The sequence below is a fragment of the Giraffa tippelskirchi genome, chromosome 10 (assembly GCF_054371585.1).
Source record: "Giraffa tippelskirchi isolate mGirTip1 chromosome 10, T2T-mGirTip1v1.2.pri, whole genome shotgun sequence".
NCBI lineage: Eukaryota > Metazoa > Chordata > Mammalia > Artiodactyla > Giraffidae > Giraffa > Giraffa tippelskirchi.
The window spans coordinates 6,192,406-6,205,789 of NC_137284.1; the positions used below are offsets into that span (position 1 = coordinate 6,192,406).

Consider the following 13,384-nt stretch of genomic DNA (forward strand, 5'->3'; position numbering starts at 1 on the left):
CCTATGGGCCAGTGACTCGAAAACTTTGAAAAAGGACAAATCAGCAGGGAGCCAGCCTGCAGCTTGGGCTTCCCAGGTGGCACTAGTAATAAAGAATCCGCCTGCCAATGCAAGAGACGTAAGAGAGACAGGTTCTATCCCTGGGTCAGGAAGATCCCCTGGAGGAGGGCATAGCAACCCACTCCAGTAGCCTTGCCTAGAGAATCCCATGGACAGTGGAGCCTGGTGGCCTGTGGTCCATAGGATCACAAAGAGTCGGACACTACTAAGCAACTTAGCACACATGCCGTCTACAGCTTTGGGTCAGCATGATATCTCTTCTTGGTCCAGAACAGGATGATACTCTTCAGCAGGGTCAGCAAACTTCTGTAAAAGGGGCAGGTGGTAAATATTTTAGGTTGTGTGGGCCACACAGTTTCTGCTGCAGCTACTCGACTCTGCCAGTGTCACAAAGCAGCCAAAGAGAACACACAGATGAATGAGTGCAGCTGAGTTCCAATAAAACTTTATTTATAAAAACAGGTGGTGGGCCAGATTTGGCCCTTGGGCCACAGTTTGTCAACTGTGCTTTAGAGTCTTGCTTTCCTGGCACTTGGTCTCCATACCCAGCCCTTCCTCAAGAGCTGAGCACAGGTAAAACTTAATTTCTACTCAGCGAGTATTCCTGGACAACATCCTGTGTGCTCAGCGCTGTGCTAGGTACTGCAAGGTACATAAAAAGACGCTTTCCTTCCCTCAAGGGCGTGGCGGTTGGGAAGAGGAAGAGACCAGTGTGGATCTAGTTTCTTCATTTGTTTAGCAAATATTTACTTGGTGCTCCTCTGTGCAAGGCCTGTTGTTAGCCACTGAATGGGGAACAAAGGTGATTCCACAACATGCTCCACCCTCAAGGAATGAGGCTGCAGCCAGGATCGGAGACGTGTACATAAACTGCTAAATTCAACCCAAAGCAGAATATAACAAATGTAATCAGAGAGAGCCCAATAAGCTACGGAGAGAGGAGATGTGGGAATCCTAGAAGCAGGAGCCTGCAGGGAAGTTCCTGAAGGATGGGTAGAATTTGTACAGGCAGAGATGTTGGGGGAAAGATGTTTCTTGGTAGAAAAACCGGAAACCAGGGGTGCGGACATGGGGCGCGTATATGGGGGCAAGGGTGCAAGTCCTTCTGGCAGAAGCGCAGGACGTGTGAAGGGGCTATGGAGGTAAAAGTGGGCTGGGACATGAAAAACTCTGATCACCACATAAGGACTCTGCACAAGAGCGTTGTGTTGAAGGTTTATGAAGTTACCCAGCTGAGCTTGGCTCTGGCGCTCTTCATCCTGGCAGCATATGGAAAACGGCCTGAAGGCGGTGTCTCGGTTCTGTTTACCTAGTAGCAAGGCTTCCAGCCCAAGCCACTTCCGTGGGAGGTGCTCCCAGGGAAGCCAGTAGGGGGTGGGGAGACAAGGTAGAGAAGGGAAGGTGGTCAGGGAAGGGTCCACTACCACGCCAGTGACCCCAGGGGGCACCTGGCGCTCAGTCCTCATGGGACACCTGGGAGACCATGTGGAACAGACATCAGTTATCCCAGCCAAAGCAAGCACGCCCGGTGTTCATCCGCAAATTTTCTGTCACTGGTTGAGGGCCGCTTTGGGGGGCAGTAACTCCCTGGCACATCCAGGCCGCCTGGCATACAGATCATGCCATGCTGCCCTCACCTTCCCAGAAACCAAAGTCCTCAAGCAGAAAGGCTGGGAATGGGGAAACCAGGCGAGACTCGCTTGGTGAAGGGTGATGAGCTGAGAAACATGAAATGATGGCCAATGACACATGACCATGTGTAGCATGCCGCTGGGAACCACAAGCACCACGAGACACTGAACTCACAATAAGGAGAGAGTCCAGTGGCCTCTGAACCAAGACAAGGTCTGACCTTGAAGAGGGCAGGGGGGTTTACTCAGCAGTGAGGGTAGGGAAGTTTAGGAAGCTTGGAGAGCACCCGAGAACTTGGTGTGGTTGCCCTCACTTCAGGTCTCTGCTGTCCTTTGGATCTCGTTCTGCTATTGGCCTGTGAAGTTCAGTGGCATCTAATTCTGACACTGACCCCTTCCTTGTCGCACACCCAGGAAGGGCGAGAGCTGACTCTGGAAAAGCCAGAGCTGAAAGCTCTGGTGTGGGAGAAGCTGGAGGACCTGCACCGGCGCTGGGACGAGCTGGAGACCACCACCCAGGCCAAAGCCCGCAGCCTCTTTGATGCCAACCGAGCTGAGCTGTTTGCCCAGAGCTGCTCCGCCCTGGAGAGCTGGCTGGAGAGCCTGCAGGCCCAGCTGCACTCAGACGACTACGGCAAGGACCTCACCAGCGTCAACATCCTGCTCAAGAAGCAGCAGGTATGCCACGGGCCTTTGGTGGGGCTGGTGAATGGCAAAAGAGGAGATGGGAGTCAGTAGCTCTTGAGATTCATGAGGCCATTCCCGGGCCTCACAGACGGCATCTTTACTGGCATTTCTCAAAGCGATTTCCACGGGTCACCAGTGTTGGAATCTCTAGGAATGTGTGTCAGTCAGAGTAAAGTTGGGAGACAGACAGCACATTCTAACTTGAACAAGGAAACTTTAAGGGAAAGAACTCTTAATTAATAAAACGTGGTTACCTCCCAATGGGGTAAAGAGAACTCCAAAGCAAGTGTCAGAAAAAACCTTTTGTAAATAGCCAAATGATATTGGGTTGGCCAAAAAGTTCATCCCACTTTCTCTAAGATGTTGTGGAGAAATCCAAACAAATCCAGTATTTTGAGTTTTGAGGGTCATACAGTCTGTCAGATAAAATGGTTAGATAGCATCACCAACTCAATGGACATGAACTTGAGCAAACCCTGGAGATGGTCGAAGAACAGGGAAGCTTGGCGTGCTGCAGTCCATGGGGTCACAAAGAGTCAGACACGACTTAGTGATTGAACAACAGCAACAACAGTCTCTGTCATAACTGTTGAACTCTGTCCTTGTAGGGTAAAAGCAGCCACAGATAATGTGTAAAAGAACAGTGTGGTGTGTGCCAATAAAACTTTTTTTACAAAAACAGGCAGGGGACAGGGTTTGCTGACCTAATGAATACAGGAATAGCAAATGTAGGGAAGAGCTATGTCCCTAGGACTGGGGAAGGGATCCCCAGGAAGGACTGAGATGCCCTCCCCCTACCCCAAGGCTGAGTTTCAGACCTTGTTGGGGAAGGCAGAGGGCTGCTGGATACCGTAGAAATTTGCTGGGGTATCACAAACCAGAGAGATCTGAAGCTGGCAGGCCAAGGCTGGGCAGCATGCCACTGGGATGCCAGCAAAACTTGCTGTAGGGCGAGAGCCACCAGGTGTCCTATACTTCATGCTGTAGGAGCTAGAAGAGAAACAGGTTGGAACCATAAATAGAAGCCTGTGCCGCGCCTTTGCATAGTGGTGTTCCTCCAGCGCCCTCTATAGACAAGTCCTAGTATTGCATCAGCTGACCAAGGAAAAATCTTTACGGGGTCAGGTTCCAGGACTCAAAATGGGCAAAGGTGTACTTGAAACTGAGATGGATTGGAGAAGACCGAGAGACCATAAATTGATTACTGGCAGAGATATCACACCCCCTGAATTCTTAGATATATTAAAGTTTGAGATCCATTGATGTAGGCCAGGAAGAGATAACTCTCCCTAGGTTGAGCTGTATGGATAAGAATTCATGATCAGCTCGATATAGACTAGTGTCTCCACTGACTTTGAAGGTGGAAGCACGGTGCTGACATCTGCTTCCTCTTCTGGTTGGCAGATGCTGGAAAGGGAGATGGCTGTGAGAGAGAAGGAGGTGGAGGCGATCCAGGCTCAGGCAAAAGCGCTGGCCCAGGAAGACCAGGGTGCGGGGGAGGTGGAGAGGACCTCGAGGGCAGTGGAGGAGAAGTTCAGGGCCCTGTGCCAGCCCATGGAGGAGCGCTGCCGGCGCCTGCAGGCCTCCCGCGAGCGGCACCAGTTCCACCGGGACGTGGAGGATGAGATCGTGAGTCTCCAGGACCTGGGACAGGGTTAGAGTCTCCATCGGGGTAAACTGCCCCCTGCCTTTGGCTCTCTGTCTCCTTCCTGGGTGCTGGGGGTGGATGCCAGCAGGGCTCTCTTGTCTCTTCCCTTGGGCTTTGAAAGGCAACCCTCTAACGACACCCAGGGAAACCCTCTAGGCCCCTTGCCCCCAGAACCAGAGCCCTGGAAAACCTTCCACTGGGAACCCCTTCCCAGTCAACCCCTGGCTCTTCCTTTGCCCTCTGGACCTCCACGGACCCCTCCTCTTTCTCATCCAGTTGTGGGTGACGGAGCGGCTACCCATGGCTAGCTCCATGGAACATGGCAAGGACCTGCCCAGTGTCCAGCTCCTCATGAAGAAGAACCAGGTGAGGCAGAGCCTAAAGGCAAAAGAAGGGGTTCCAAGAGGCTCCCCAGACTTGAAAGTTTTTTTTTTTTTTTTTGGCTGCCCTGGGGTCTTAGTTGCAGCACGAGGGATCTTTTAACTCTTAGTTGCAGTATGTGGGATCTAGTTCCCTGACCAGGGATTGAACCCAGGCGCCCTGCATTAGGAGCACTGAGGCTTAGCCACTGGACCACCAGGGAAGTCCCAAAAGTTTGTTTTCTTGAGATCTGGGATTTCCCTGGCTGCCCCTGATGCTGGGCATAATCCGAGACTTCAGTGGGTCCCCTTTCCTTGCCTCAGGAGGGTGGGTTCCCCTAGTAGTAGATCCTGTGGATTGAAGGGGCACCTTTGTCACATCCTGGGGCCAGAAAAGAGGGGACGTGAAGAGGACTCAGGAAGGACGAGAAGCAGAAGTGTGAAGGGGGGGCTCGTGTGGAGTAAGGGTAGGATGAGGGGGTTCTCTCAGCAAGCCTTTCAGCGTCTCCTCTGTTGCTGCGGACAGACGCTACAGAAGGAGATCCAGGGCCACGAACCCCGGATTGCGGACCTGACGGAGCGGCAGCGCGCTCTGGGCGCCGCGGCAGCAGGTCCCGAGCTAGCGGAGCTCCAGGAAATGTGGAAGCGCCTGGGCCATGAGCTGGAGCTGCGAGGGAAGCGACTGGAGGAGGCCCTGCGGGCCCAGCAGTTCTACCGAGATGCCGCGGAGGCCGAGGCCTGGATGGGCGAGCAGGAGTTACACATGATGGGCCAGGAGAAGGCCAAGGTGAGAGCCGGGGCGGAGCTCAGGCTGCGTCTTTCCTCCCCCGACCCTTACCCCCTGCTGCCCCTGTCCCCTTCCCCAGGACGAGCTGAGTGCCCAGGCGGAGGTGAAGAAGCATCAGGTATTGGAACAAGCCCTGGCCGACTATGCCCAGACCATCCACCAGCTGGCAGCCAGCAGCCAAGACATGATTGACCACGAGCATCCAGAGAGGCGAGTACAGCAGGCAGCAAGGGGGCCAGTCCCGGGGGCTAGGGGCGGAGGAGTGGGGAGTGGGGAGAGAGGGAGGGGGCAGCCAGGTCCAGGAAGGCCTGGAAACTCCAGAGCCTTCTGACCTGTGTGTGTACAGAACCATTTAGAAAGCTGGGGAGTTGGGGATGTGGCAAGTCGTTGGGGGGCCAAGAGGGCCAGGACTCCGTGGGTTAGGCCGGGTGTCAGAGCGGTGTGCCCTCTCCACGCCCTGCAGCACCCGACTGTCGATCCGCCAAGCCCAGGTGGACAAGCTATACGCCGGCCTGAAGGAGCTGGCGGGCGAGCGGCGGGAGCGTCTGCAGGAGCACCTCCGGCTGTGCCAGCTGCGCCGGGAGCTAGATGACCTGGAGCAGTGGATCCAGGAGCGCGAGGTGGTGGCCGCCTCGCACGAGCTGGGCCAGGACTACGAGCACGTGACCGTGAGTGTGGGGAGGATGGTGGCCACACATGGGCTTCTGGGGGGACTAGCACTTCATCCTGGGTGGAGCCCCAAGGGGCAGGGGCGCAAGACCAGGGGGTGCAGACGCTCTCATTGAGTTTCAAGGTATTTTATTGAAAGAATTGTGCAGAGGGGAGGAAGCAGGACTGCGCATAGACATGGGCAAAAGGAGAGTGACCATTCACTCTTTTCCGACAGAACTCAGCAATACCGGGGGTATGAGGTTCCTCTCCGTGGTTTGGGCGGGGGTGGGGGGAGTTTGGACTCTCACTGGTGCAGAAACATAGACCATACTTAGGGTATCCTTGTCAGAAGACTAAAGGTTCCAAGCACCCCTTTACTGGGAGCTGGAGGCTGGGAGCGTCTGTCAAATGTAGGGTCAATGGGTACCAGTTGCTTTTGCTCACCAACTTGGCCCTGCTGAAGTGGCCCAGGGAGAGAAGTGGGTTCTTAGTGTGAAAGGACTTGCCCCCCCGCAGCCCCAGAGGTAGGTACCACACTCTCCAGCCTCACAGCGTTGTCTGGGCAATGGCTTCCTCCACCAGATGCTCCGGGACAAATTCCGCGAGTTTTCGCGGGACACGAGCACCATCGGCCAGGAGCGTGTGGATGGCGCCAACGCACTGGCCAACGGGCTCATTGCCGGGGGCCACGCCGCCCGGGCCACGGTGGCCGAGTGGAAGGACAGCCTCAACGAGGCCTGGGCTGACCTGCTGGAGCTTCTGGACACACGGGGCCAGGTGCTGGCGGCCGCACATGAGCTGCAGCGCTTCCTGCACGGGGCGCGCCAAGCCCTGGCGCGCGTACAGCACAAGCAGCAGCAGCTTCCCGACGGGACTGGCCGGGACCTCAATGCCGCTGAGGCCCTGCAGCGCCGACACTGTGCCTTCGAGCACGACATCCAGGCCCTCAGCGCCCAGGTCTGACCCGAGTGTGGGTGCGGGGGACGATGTCTTAGAGGCCACTCAGTGGGGGATGGGGGAGGGACTGGAGAGTGGGCTTGCCGTACAGGGCCACGTAGGGAATGCGCTTAGACTGCTTCCAGGGAACCATCTCTGGCCACCGTGTCCACACCCGGAATGACAAGGCTCTTTGAGGGCCTGTGACATTTTCTTGTTTTTTAATTTCTTTTTATTTTTGGCTGCACTGGGTCTTTGTTGCTGCGTGCGGGCTTTCTCTAGTCGTGGCAAATGGGGGCTGCTCTTTGTTGCAGCACAAGGCATGTGGGATCTTCCCGGACCAGGGGTGGAACCCAGGTCCCAGGTCCCCTGCATTGGCAGGTAGATTCTTAACCACCAGCGAAGTCTGGCCCCATGACATTTCCAAATGGTTCCGGGAGCTAGAAGATTCTTCCCTTTGTACTAAAATCCATCTGTTTGCTCCCACTCAGGCATCAGCCCTACAAAAAATAAGCATAGATCCTTCCTCCAGTCATTTAAACCCAGGGGGCCCCTCCCACCCAAGTCCCTTCTTCAGGCTGAAAATCTCCTTCTAGCAATCTCTGAGGTTCTCCACATGCTGGACAGGCTTCTGAAAGCTCAACCAGCTAGTAGCCCTTTTAAAGCATTGACCCCCAGGCTAAGCCTGGGCCCCCCAGTAGAACTCCACAGGGCAGCATGTGACAGGGCTGACTCTGAGTACCAGCCCTCATCTTTCCCAGGGGCCCCCACACCCCCACCCCACTCCTCCCCTTGCTTCCCTGGCTGGTGAACTGGGCAGTACGTGGAGAGCACGGGCCAGGACCAGAGGAGGCTGCAGCCCCTCCGAGTCTCCTGGCTCGCCCTAACTTTGACCTGGGTCCCTGCAGGTCCAGCAGGTGCAGGACGACGGCCACCGGCTCCAGAAGGCCTACGCCGGCGACAAGGCCGAGGAGATCGGCCGCCACATGCAGGCCGTGGCCGAGGCCTGGGCGCAGCTTCAGGGGAGCTCTGCTGCCCGCCGCCAGCTGCTGCTGGACACCACGGACAAGTTCCGCTTCTTCAAGGCTGTCCGGGAGCTGATGCTGTGGATGGACGGGGTGAACCTGCAGATGGACGCCCAGGAGCGGCCCCGGTGAGACCCACAGTGCCTGGTGGCCTCCAAGGGCTACGGGTTCGTGACTGGGAGAGGGTGGTGGGCAGCGGGTGATGCGGTCTCTGTGCCCCCAGGGACGTGTCTTCTGCAGACCTGGTCATCAAGAACCACCAAGGCATCAAGGCTGAGATTGAGGCCAGGGCTGACCGCTTCTCCTCCTGTGTCGACATGGGGCAGGGGCTGCTGGCCAGGAGCCACTACGCGGCAGAGGAGGTGGGTGAGGCCTGGGCAGAGCCAGTCAGCCTCACCGGGGAGGCCTGAATGCTGGGTTCTCCTCGGAGTCTTCCTGCTTCTTCTCATTCTTTCTGTGCTGAAACCTTTCACCATCCCCTCAGGGTTGTTCAGAGATTTCCCCATTTTATTTTTCTGTCTGCCTCTTGAAATAGAAAACCACTAGTGAGGACTTACTACATAGCACATGGAAGGTCAATGTTGTGTGGTGGCCTGGATGGGAGGGGGGCTGAGGGGAGAATGGACACACGTGTATGTATGGCTGAGTTCCTTCACTGTTCACCTGAAACTGTCACAACACTGTTCATCAGCTATACCCCAATACAAAATAAACAGTTAAAAAAAAAAAAAAAAGATATTAGTAAGACCCCCAGGGGCCCTGGAAAGGCCCCTCTGAGTGCTAATTCGCATCTCTGCCTCCCCAGATCTCAGAGAAGCTGTCTCAGCTTCAGGCACGGCGCCAAGAGACAGCTGACAAGTGGCAAGAGAAGATGGACTGGCTGCAGCTTGGTGAGCCACTGCAGAAAACCAACCGAGGGCTCCAGGCCCTGGGCGGGTGGTGCGCCTGGGGGTCTTGTACCCTATAGTTTCCAGAGTGGGTGAGACCAGGAATCCTGGGCGTGGAATCCAAGGACCCCGCCCAGGCACTGCCTGGCTCTGCCCTGAGCTCCTGCTCTGGGGCAGTGTCCTTCTCGGTGTCCCTGTTCCCAAAGCTGCTGTGGCCGTAGTGCCCTGCCGTTGCCCACTCTGACTTGCCACCTCTCTGCAACCCGCCGTCCCTGCAGTTTTGGAGGTGCTGGTGTTCGGGAGAGATGCAGGTGTGGCAGAGGCCTGGCTGTGCAGCCAGGAACCGCTGGTGCGAAGTGCTGAGCTGGGTTGCACGGTCGATGAAGTTGAGAGCCTCATCAAGCGGCACGAGGCCTTCCAGAAGTCCGCGGTGGCCTGGGAGGAGCGGTTCAGCGCACTGGAGAAGCTCACAGCGGTGAGGGCAACCAGACCCCAGGAACACCGGCCCCCTCCCTCTGCCCCAGGCCCTGCACACTCTCCTGCTTGAAGAGGACATTTCTTCTCTTCCCATTGCCCCAGGCTCTCCCAGATGTGAGCCAAAGGTACCCCATGGTCACCTCACCTCTGGGAGCCATCGTTTTCCCTGAGTGGCGCTAAGAGACTCCTCATCCCCACCTTCTTCTGGAATTCTCTTCTCCATCCTTCCTGTTTCGTCAGACCAGAGCTGAGACACTTCAGCTTTCCCCAACCCCCGGGACCTTCTATGCTCTGACCTCAGAATTTCTTGGCAGCTGGAGGAACAGGAGAAGGAGCGGAAAAGAAAGAGGGAGGAAGAGGAAAGGAGGAAGCTGCCCCCTCCTCCAGAACCCCCGGCCAGTCTGCCCGAAGGGCTCCTGGTGGACAGCCACACGGCCCCTGCCGCTGCCCGGGACGGGTGAGAGCTGGGACACCTGGGGGAGGAAAAGGAGGCTGAGCCAGAGCAACCCCACCACTTAGCGTTCTCTGTTGCCCCTGCCGTTCCAGAGCGCACCCCCGCCTGCCAGCATCCTCGCAGCTGGCCAGTGTGAACGGCGTCTGCACAGATGCAGAGGGCCCCCAGGTGAGTCCTCCCGCCCGAGCACCCTGTCAGAATCGTAGCCCCTCCCCCTCTCACGTCTGCTTAACAGGGTCTTGTCCTTGCAGCCCCTGATGGAACAGCAGAGACTTGAGCAGGGTGGCCTCCCAGAACGGCCTGTGAGTTACTCCTGGGCATGTGGATGTTGATAATTAGGAGATAAGGGATGCAAAGGGGTGTGAGCCAGGCGGTGGCGACACCGGGGTCAGGAGAGGGCAGAGACTCAGAGGAAACGTGGGGGTGGGAAGACCCGCTCCTGAACTTCAAGCTTCACATCCTTCGAGCCAGATGTCTCCCGTTCCACCTTTTGTGACACAGGCACCACTGTCTTCACAGGGGTCCGGTGCTGGGGACGAGGCCAATGGGCCACAGGGAGAGAAGCAGGCCCGGACACAGGGCCCAACCCCTCCAATAATGCCCCAGAGCAGGTCATCCGAGTCCGCCCGGGTCGCCACCTTGCCCACTCGAGGCCCGGAGCTCTCCGCCCAGGAACAGATGGAGGGGCTGCTGTGCCGCAAACAGGAGATGGAGGCCTTTGGCAAGAAGGCCGCCAACAGGTACTGGGTCTGGCCACATGGCGTGGAGGCCCCTCCGGCTCCTGGTTCTGGACAGGCTTGCCCAGAACCTCTTCCTAGATTGGGGGAAGGGGTAGGACTCAGGAGCAGGGTGGTGCCTCGGTGGGGGTGGAGGGGGCCCAAAGACTATAAACAAGATGGGCCTAAGGTGGCACTAGTGTTAAAGAATCCACCTGCCAATGCAGGAGACATAAGAGACGCCAGTTCAATCCCTGGGTCAGGAAGATCCCCTAGAGGAGGACATGGCAACCCATGCCAGTATTCTTGCCTGGAGAATCCCCTTGGACAGAGGAGCCTGGTGTGCTACAGTCCATGGGGTCGCAAAGAGCTGGACACGACTGAAGCGACTTAGCAATGACAGGAGTGGCCCTGGGAGTCCTGGGACCACCAGGCTGTTCCCAGGGTGGCTGGCCTCTCAAAGGCTGGTCAGGCACCTGCGTCTCCTCCTCACCCGCACCATGCTCCCCGCCCCCAGGTCGTGGCAGAACGTGTACTGTGTCCTGCGACGCGGGAGCCTTGGCTTTTACAAGGATGCGAAGGCAGCCAGCGCAGGAGTGCCGTACCACGGAGAAGTGCCTGTCAGCCTGGCCAGGGCCCAGGGCAGCGTGGCCTTTGATTATCGAAAGCGCAAGCATGTCTTCAAGCTGGGGTAGGAATGGACGGGAGGGAGGCTCACAGCGATGCAGACGCGAGGGCACTGAGCCAGGCATTTGGGGACAGAAACATCGACGGGGGAGAGGCGGGGGCTCTGGTTGCGCTCACATTCAGGGAAGCGGGAGCACCACGGCGCAGGCCTGTCAAGCTGAGCAGTTATCCTGCAGGGGAGAGTTGTCCGCGGGATGCGGGCGCTGCCCTGTCTCCAGGGCCCTCCGCGGGCCTGCCCCTGCCTGCCAGCCGGCCGCCGGAGCAGGAGGCGGGGCCTGGGGCGGAAGTGAGCGCGCCCTCGTCCTCGGCAGCCAATCAGAAAGGAGCTGCTTTGCCGCCCCCCCCCCCAACCCCCCCACCTCCCGGTCCTGAGAATCGGAAGAAGGTGCAGAACGGGTCTAGACGAGCTGCCTCTGAGGATTCGGGGCCCGTTCTCCAGTCTGGTCTCTGGGCGATAAGGCGGTAAGCCCTGAGCTGGCCGGTCAGAGTCTCAGCTCTGCCCTGAATTTTCTCTCTTTCCCAACAGCTTACAAGATGGGAAGGAATATCTGTTCCAGGCCAAGGATGAGGTGAGCTGTCCCCTTGCCCCACCGTGTCCCCTTCCCTCCGTGCTGCCTTAGAGCCCTCCAGATGTAATCTTTATTTCCTCACCTCTCTCGTTTTGCTTGTCTGAAGTGTCTCCTTCTTTGATATCGGACAACCCACGTTGTGCCAACTGAATGTTTGTGAAGGCCGCACCAAAACATGTTCCCTCCCTCAAGAGGGTCTTTTTCTCCAGAGAGATGGGGCAGGCATCTCTGCCTCCTCTCTTATCCTTCCCCACTGAGCGCGAGCCACAGCCCCCAGTACTGCAGCCTCCAAGCTGACCAGGTGTCTTTCTGCACCCCTTGCAGGCAGAGATGAGCTCGTGGCTGAGGGTGGTGAATGCAGCCATTGCCACCGCTTCCTCCGCCTCCGGAGAGCCCGAAGAGCCAGCGGTGCCCAGTGCCACGCGGGGCATGACCCGGGCCATGACCATGCCCCCGGTGTCACCGGCCGGGGCTGAGGGACCTGTCGTGCTTCGCAGCAAGGATGGCAGAGAACGAGAGCGAGAAAAGCGCTTCAGCTTCTTCAAGAAGAACAAGTAGTTGGGGGCGAGACTCCCAAGCCAGCTCCCTCTCTGTGTCCAGGAAACTGCCAGGGACCGTTGACAGGGATCACCCTCTTGTCAGGACAACTGCCTGCTGCTAGGGTCTGTTGCCAAGGTCAACCCATCACCAGGAACTGTCTCTGGGGACAAGTCAGTGTTCCCAAAGGCAACCCTTCTCTTCTACTATTTAATTCTAGACTGGTGGTGGGGCCCAGGCAACCCCCAATTCCACTCCTCCCCTCTCCTCTCTTTCCCCAGCCTTATGCCTCTGTCCCCACCATGGGCGCAGGCAGCGCCACACCCTCTACGAGGCTATGTGGGGAATGGCTCCCCTGCCCGGGGTCCATCTCCCACCACAGCTAGGGCACGCCAGCCAGTCCTCGCCCCTGGGGACCAGCCAGGAACCTCTCAGAGCGGAAGCAGGACCTGGGGGCTAGATTGCTAGATGACGGGTCAGAAACACCGAAGCTGCCCCTTCCCATCCTCCCTCGTCCTCTGACTCAAGCAGCCCCTCCATCTCCGGCAACTCTCAACAGCTTCCAAGTGTGAGTTGTTTGGGGCCAACCACAGCCTTGAGTGGCCAAGGAGGTGATTAAACAGCTCAGCTTCTCTTACTGCCTCTGGGTGTCTTTGATTTCCTGACCACAAATCTCTCTAGCTGTGCCTAAGTTCTTCCCTCTGGCCCTGATCTCCTGTGTGTCAGGTGTCCACCAGCATCCAAGCCCACCAAGAACCACATTATTCTGTGAGCCTCCCTACCATGGTCTCATTTCCCCATGATAATGACCTCCACTTTGCTGGGTTGACCTATGTCAAGCCTCTTTTTAGACCAGAGAAGTTCCCCATGACGTTAACAAGCAGTATTCATGTTAGAAGGCAGTGAAGGACTGCTGTCGTGGTGCACAACTTCCTTCACTCATGATTCTCCCAGCTGTTTTCAAAAATGGAAGGCAGGGGACTTCCCTAGTGGTTCAGTGGGGAAGACGCCACACTGCCCATGCATGGGGCCTGGGTTCGATCCCTGGTCAGGGAACTAGATCCCATATGCTGCAACAAAGATTGAATATCCCACGTGTCACAACTAAGACCTAGCACAGCCAAATAAGTAAATATTTAAAAAAACAAAAAGGAAGGCAGTAGAGCCCCGCTACAACCTAGCATCAGCCTTGGCTCAGCCTGTCAGTGGAAAGTGGAGCATACAGACAGTGATTACTGACCACACCTTCTGTCTCAATGGAGAGGACCCCAAT

At 57.1% G+C, this 13,384-nt stretch overlaps 1 protein-coding gene across 4 annotated transcripts in view; it reads left to right on the forward strand.

Annotated features, from left to right (window-relative positions):
- Positions 1 to 12,745, forward strand: part of SPTBN2 (spectrin beta, non-erythrocytic 2) — a 58,135-nt gene extending 45,390 nt beyond the window's left edge. For 3 of the 4 annotated variants that reach the window (XM_081531993.1, XM_081531994.1, XM_081531992.1), the window contains 18 exons: positions 2,106 to 2,369; positions 3,783 to 4,007; positions 4,303 to 4,392; positions 4,912 to 5,172; positions 5,252 to 5,382; positions 5,636 to 5,840; positions 6,406 to 6,780; positions 7,668 to 7,912; positions 8,008 to 8,146; positions 8,590 to 8,674; positions 8,950 to 9,146; positions 9,463 to 9,605; positions 9,695 to 9,770; positions 9,854 to 9,904; positions 10,122 to 10,342; positions 10,836 to 11,009; positions 11,532 to 11,574; positions 11,899 to 12,745. In XM_081531993.1, coding sequence (XP_081388119.1) covers positions 2,106 to 2,369; positions 3,783 to 4,007; positions 4,303 to 4,392; positions 4,912 to 5,172; positions 5,252 to 5,382; positions 5,636 to 5,840; positions 6,406 to 6,780; positions 7,668 to 7,912; positions 8,008 to 8,146; positions 8,590 to 8,674; positions 8,950 to 9,146; positions 9,463 to 9,605; positions 9,695 to 9,770; positions 9,854 to 9,904; positions 10,122 to 10,342; positions 10,836 to 11,009; positions 11,532 to 11,574; positions 11,899 to 12,132 — 3,159 coding nt within the window. In that variant the 3' untranslated portion in view covers positions 12,133 to 12,745. The remainder of the gene's footprint in view (positions 1 to 2,105; positions 2,370 to 3,782; positions 4,008 to 4,302; positions 4,393 to 4,911; positions 5,173 to 5,251; positions 5,383 to 5,635; positions 5,841 to 6,405; positions 6,781 to 7,667; positions 7,913 to 8,007; positions 8,147 to 8,589; positions 8,675 to 8,949; positions 9,147 to 9,462; positions 9,606 to 9,694; positions 9,771 to 9,853; positions 9,905 to 10,121; positions 10,343 to 10,835; positions 11,010 to 11,531; positions 11,575 to 11,898) is intronic. The other variant, XM_081531995.1, reaches the window with a different exon arrangement.
- The last annotated feature ends 639 nt before the right edge of the window (positions 12,746 to 13,384 follow it).